The sequence below is a fragment of the Pleurodeles waltl genome, chromosome 7 (assembly GCF_031143425.1).
Source record: "Pleurodeles waltl isolate 20211129_DDA chromosome 7, aPleWal1.hap1.20221129, whole genome shotgun sequence".
Lineage (NCBI taxonomy): Eukaryota > Metazoa > Chordata > Amphibia > Caudata > Salamandridae > Pleurodeles > Pleurodeles waltl.
The window spans coordinates 677,530,024-677,536,023 of record NC_090446.1 but is presented as its reverse complement, the minus strand read 5'-3'; the positions used below and the strand labels follow the sequence as shown (position 1 = coordinate 677,536,023).

Sequence of the window (6,000 nt, the reverse complement as noted above, 5' to 3'; positions counted from 1 at the left end):
TTCTATTCTTGATTTATCTGAGTTTCATAAATAACAGAGCCAACATTAGTGTTTAGACAGTGGTCCTAGTTTTAGTGTTGTATTGTTTTCACATCTACTCTGTGCTCTATATGCCACGAGATTGCCATTCTCAGGGAGCATACAAGTCAATTGTACCATTGCAGTGCATTAATGGGCCGTAAGGTACTGTCGGTTGTGTATTTTCCATTTGTCCTGACTGTGTTCTGAGTTATTAGTGAGTGATGCGCGCACACAACTCTTGGCTGGGCACGCATGCCGATATTACTGTTATAAATGTGTTGCACTTGTGTCTGGGGTCACGCCGCACATTCTGCTAAACCTTGACCTGCTCACCTAATCTACCTAGAAAGTCTTTAAGTAACCCCTTATTTTTTATGCGGGCTTCGTACCTCCGTTCTGACTGCTAAGGACCATGCATTTTTTATTTAAAGAGTACAGTGTCGGCTCTAATTGTTCACTGTAGAAGCGGAAATGGCATACCTGCTCACAAATCCGTCGAGCTTCTGTGCAATTAAAGAGCCTGGTAAGGTGGGTAATATATATTCGCCCAAACAATCCTGCTCTGAATAGTTGATGTTTACTATCAGGTGGAAAGGATCACTGTTGCAGAAACAAAAATCACTGCAGAATTATGCTTTAACAAGATAATCTTTACATAGCAACACTCGTAATATGGTATTTATGGCTGTACAAGCAAGACATTTTATCACTATTGAGCTGTAATGGAAGCCACTGGCGAACCTCAAGTAGTGGGGTATGTATGGCAGAAAAATCCCAAGAGTTACCTACTATCCCGACCCCACAAGCCTAATTGTTTTTGTGGCAAACGTTTCTTTATTTACTGTTAAAAAGGCCAGTATTTAACAACACGTTAAACGCAGAAATGGTTCTGTGAAACAGTTTGAGCTGTTTTCTCAAGGTGCTCCACCATGTGATCTTAACATACAGCAACCTCTGGGCCAGAACTTGGGTATGGTCCGAGCTCAATGAACGAAGTAAACGACTGTGTCTCCGATGTCTGTCCTTAGTCCATTGTCGGTGATGTGCACTTTCTTCTCAGTAAGGTCAATGTGGAAGGTTGCCTTCGCGGAAATGGCTGTCTTCCCAGAATCCTCTTTGCCCAGGACAGGAACACGACGAGGTCCCAGCACCGGGTCATCGTAACGCATGAGCTTTACTTTGGAAAGGTCTGGAAACAAAAGGAAACGTTCATTAACTGTCTGAGTTTGGTATGTATAAACATTTGTCACTGATATGGCAAAATGAACTGGGTGCAATTGAAAATACCTCGAGGGCCCGATTGTGAATGTCCCTCTAAGGAAAGTCAAAAATCTACACACATTTCTTTCTTCCTTTGTTTTGAACAGACAGACTTTAGCATCCCCCAGGGCTCCCTGTGATGGCTGCTCGAAGGCACAGAACACAGGACAACGATGGGGCCAAAGATCCACCTAAGGTGTGCCCAATTGAGGTGGACAGCCATAGAGGCAGTCTGCTCTGAAACCAGAAGGTTGGCTACCTCCCACAGCCCTTTGGTGTGCTCAAGCCCAGGGCCTCAGCACTTCCCAACAAAGAATGTGACACTTCATTCCCTATTGTGGATGTATCACATCAAGATTGTTGGCAGTCGGTCCTGATCTTGATGGACAAAACAAAGCGACAGAAAAGCCACTTGGATCGCACTGAGTTCCAGCAGACTGATATGCAATCTCCACTCGTCTGGTGATTGGCATCCCTGATCTCCAGATCCCCTAAATGCACATTCCTTCCCATCAATCGAGAGTAAGATCATATCCAGTGCTCCCACTTGAACAAGAGGTGTTGAGTGTGCTAGATGAAAATTGGGTAGACTGCCGGAGAGCAGTGACGTCACTGTCTGAAGGTGGAACTACACCATCTGAATCAAACCAGCTTTGAGCAGCCAGTCATCCACGATCTCCAACCTCTTAAAACGGATTATGACCACCAGGATCCCTTTAATGAACACAAGAGGTGCTAAAGTTAATCCAAAAGGAAGAACTGTAAATTGCCAGTGAGTGTACACCACGACAAATTGCAAGGTACTTCCTGTGTGACAACAGGATCAGTATGTGGACTACAAGTCCTGCAGGTTGAGGGACACCGCCCAGTAGTCTGCATCCTTAGCCAGGGCCAAGATGAAGACAAAAGAAAGCTAGATTTCCAGGACTGGCCTTTACCAACGTGCTATAACATCGTCAAGAGCCTCATTAAAAGGGAGAGGATGTTCTACAACACATGTGCCTGACTGTAGCACATCAGTCAGGACAGGATAGCAGGCCTCTATTCAACCGAGGGGGGAGGGAGCACTTCTTAAGAATGTATCCAGTGAGTGTCCAGCCCACTGGAATTTTAAAGGGCCGAAAAATCTGATGATGCTTCAGAGTAGGTAAAGCTCGGTTGAATCAGCATCCCCTGGGTCGTTTGGAGACTGCTGATCTAAATTTGAGTGAATAGATACACATTGGTAATATTGCTTATGGAGTACCTGCAGGGAGATGAATCCAGGATAACCACAAGCGCCCCCTAGCCTTGCAGTGTTGGGTTGAGCATCAATCTCGCCTTCCCCTAAATGGTTGATCACCCAGAAATACAAGCTAAGGCCCCCTTTGTCGTGCCCAAGGCACAGATGATTTGGCAGGCAATTCTGAATGACTATATCAAACCATCAGTGGAAATTCTGCTGTGAAAAAACGAGCGCCCTCTCCCTCAATCACAGACTACATCTTATTCATGTCAAATACACACACTAAATCTAATGAATGCCTCTCTAACAACACAGGATGGGCTTATGGAGTAGCTCTTCCTGTGACAGGTGCAGTGAGGAGAGAGCAGACCTCCAACATCTAGTGTGACTGCCCAAGGGACTAAAGTTCTGGACGGATGTATATTACAGTAGAGTAGACATCTGTGACTCACATGCTCCCAAAACACCAATTGTAGCCCTTCTAGGATTTATTGGCGAATGTCCAACCCAGTGTCTGTAGGCTTGTGGAAATGTTGCTGCTACTAACTAAACAGAGCATGGCGATGCATTGGGGAAGAAGGGTGTATCCCGGAGTTCAGTGTTGGCTCAGGGAAGCATCCTACTGCCAAGAACAGATATACTGAACCTGATGCCGGCTCCCTCAAGACCTAAGGATATGTGGGCTCCCTTTTGTTTGTACATGGCCCACAGGAGGGGGCAGACCGCAGCGGACGACTAGGGCTGAGCCCATCAAGGGCCTGGCAGCCATTCTTCTAGTCCTCGTCACCATGCAATGTCCTGAAAGGTCACCGCTGCCTTTATGCACTCTACCCAAGTAACAAGGTCCACTGCAAAAAAAATACCTACTGAGGTTTTACTAATCAGATCTTTGCTCAGCACTTCTGCTTGTAACCCTTGTGTTCTTGGGAATGCATGACTAATCGGTCTGTACCTATCTGTGTTTACCAGAGAACAACTGCATCGGAAAATGGGAGTATTATATACTAAAAGAATGAAATAAGGGAGACTCACTCTACTCCGTTAGAATGGTTTGTTTTCTGCAATATAGTTCAATAACGAAAACATATTTAAAAAAACACGACCTAGGTTCAATTTGATATGGACTACGAAGAACCACAATTCTGGTGTACTAACCAGGTTCATACTGGTCAAAGATTTTCCTTTCTGAGTTATGGCCTTAAGTCCCAATCCACTTTTAAAGCCTCCCAGGACCTCAGGGGATACACTTAGAAATTTACATGGTGGCAGGCTGAGGACACAATCACAAAAAAGGGGAGTACGGGGTTGTATATAAAGTGGGGGGGTCAGTAGTGTACTAATTGTGACGCTAGACCACTCGTAGTCCTCAACTAGAGGTGAAAATTGGGTGGGCTGTGTAGTGATGTTCGGTCTGGGGGGAAGGAGAGGAGCTGGGGAAAAAACAAGGAAAGGAAAGTTTCCTTTACGGACTAGGTGGTCTCACACACTATATAGTGTCCTGCTTCATCATATGACCACCTAGCCCCACCCAGGTAGGACAGTGCCACCTGGGCGGACTCAACCTCACTGTTAAAAGAACAGGAGGGAGTGCGTAAATTAATCTTATTCCTGGAAATAGGGATCCAGCTATACTAGGGAAATAAAAACACCTACTCAGGTACCCGGGTAACTTTAATGGGGGTCCTGTGTGGTGTGGTTAAAAAGGATGGGGAACCAGTGTGAGAGCAATGACTCACAAGGTCACCTGTCTAAAATGGGGTAGCCGACATGTTTCTGCCCTTATGGTGGAGCTATGGAGAGTCTCTGGGCATTCATCAGGGCATTGGATCCCTGTAGTGATTCCTACTTAAACACTGCGAAAATAATCACATATGGAAGGGAGGGCCTACCTTAACCAAGAAAATATCTGGGGAGGACCTAAAGAAAAAGGGATGAAAACAGACCAAAACATAGTGAATAATAAAACACAGCACACCAATCCACACGTGTCAAAATTCATGCACGCCGCAGAAGTGCTGGTTGCAAAATTTTTAAATCGCAATAGCATCGAGGTAGGTGATGCACGGTACGTATTAGGATGGGAAGACAATTTCTTACCCTCACAGTTGAGGCTACTGGCCTCTGGTATCCTGGAGAGGGAGCGTCCCCTTATAGTAAGACTCTAAGGTTCCAGGGGAAAAAGGGAGAAGGAACAGGAGAGAAAACCGATAATCATAAAGGTGATTAAAGGAATGCAGGGGAGGGGAAGAGAAGAGGAGAGTGAGGAGAAAGGAAAACAAGGGAAAAAAAAAGGGGGGGGGAAGGAGTAAAAAGAGAGGGGATCCAAGGACAGAGGGAAAGAGGGAAAAAAAGGAAATTAGAGGCAAAGATTATAGATCAAGATGGAGAGGAGGAGATAAAAAGGAGAAAGAACAAGAAGAAAAAAGAAGAAAAAAGAAAAAAGAAGAAAGAAGAAAAAAGAAAGAAGAACGAAGAAAAAGAAGAAAAGGAAAAAAGGAAGATAGGAAAAAGGCGGAGAGGAAAAAGGGAAGGGAAAGGGAAGTGGGAAGATCAAATAAGAAAAATAAATTAAAAAATAAAAAAATAAAATAAATACAAGGGAACAGAGATGTCTTATCTGTGTCTCCCACGCTGTCTGACTCACTGCATCAAAGGTGGGCGCTCTCTGTGCGCCTATACCGACCTCTCATTCAGGACCGCTTGGATACAATGGTCTGGTGGAGAGGGGTAGATATAGTGGCCTTAATTAGGACAAGAGGCAGCTGATGTGAATCACCGTCGCGGCCCAAGGGGGCGGGGCCGGAAGTCCGGAGATATCCCTCCAAATATGGTCAAGCCCGAAGTGGCCCTTAATGGCTATTAGAGTGCCGGGGGCCGGAACCCATGAAAATCCCCTAGGACGTGCGCCGGGGGGAAAGGAACCTTGTCTCCGTAAGAGGAAAGGCCGGGATGAGGGCGCGTCAGCCTGAACTCCGCTGTCGGCGGCGACGCTCGCCCCGCGAGTGCTGTAGGGAAATGTAGTTTCCCAACAGCACACGCGGAATGCCAGCTGAGCAGGCCGCCGGAAAACAGAGCCTTCGGGCGGCCTAGTGCGCTCAGAGAGCGCAAACTGAAAAGGGGGGGGGGGGGGGGGGGGGGAAGGGAAAAACGAGGGGAAAAAAAAGAAAAAGGGGGGTAGGGGGAAAAAAAGCGGAAAGGGGTGGGGGGGGGAAAAAAGAAAAGAAAGAAAGGGGAAGTGGAAGGGAGGAAGGGGAGGGGGGACGGGGAGAGACCAAGGGCAGGGGGGGGAAGAGGATGGAGCTGAAAAAAGGAAAGATTAAAGATGAAAGTAAAAATAAAAATAAAAATAAAGGGATAAAAAGCAAATATATATATAAATTTTTTTTCTATACATATAATAAAATATAACAAAGATGTAACTGAAAATAAGAAGGGGAGGGGGGTGGGGAACAGAAGAAGAAAGGATGGGGGAGGGAACAGAAAAAGGGGAGGAG

At 45.9% G+C, this 6,000-nt stretch overlaps 1 protein-coding gene across 1 annotated transcript in view; it reads right to left on the bottom strand.

The window, feature by feature from the left end:
• Positions 1-832: 832 nt before the first annotated feature.
• Positions 833-6,000, bottom strand: part of LARS1 (leucyl-tRNA synthetase 1) — a 360,224-nt gene continuing 355,056 nt past the window's right edge. The window contains exon 32 of the mRNA XM_069244681.1: positions 833-1,210. Within this exon, the coding sequence (XP_069100782.1) occupies positions 1,005-1,210 (206 nt within the window). The 3' untranslated portion in view covers positions 833-1,004. The remainder of the gene's footprint in view (positions 1,211-6,000) is intronic.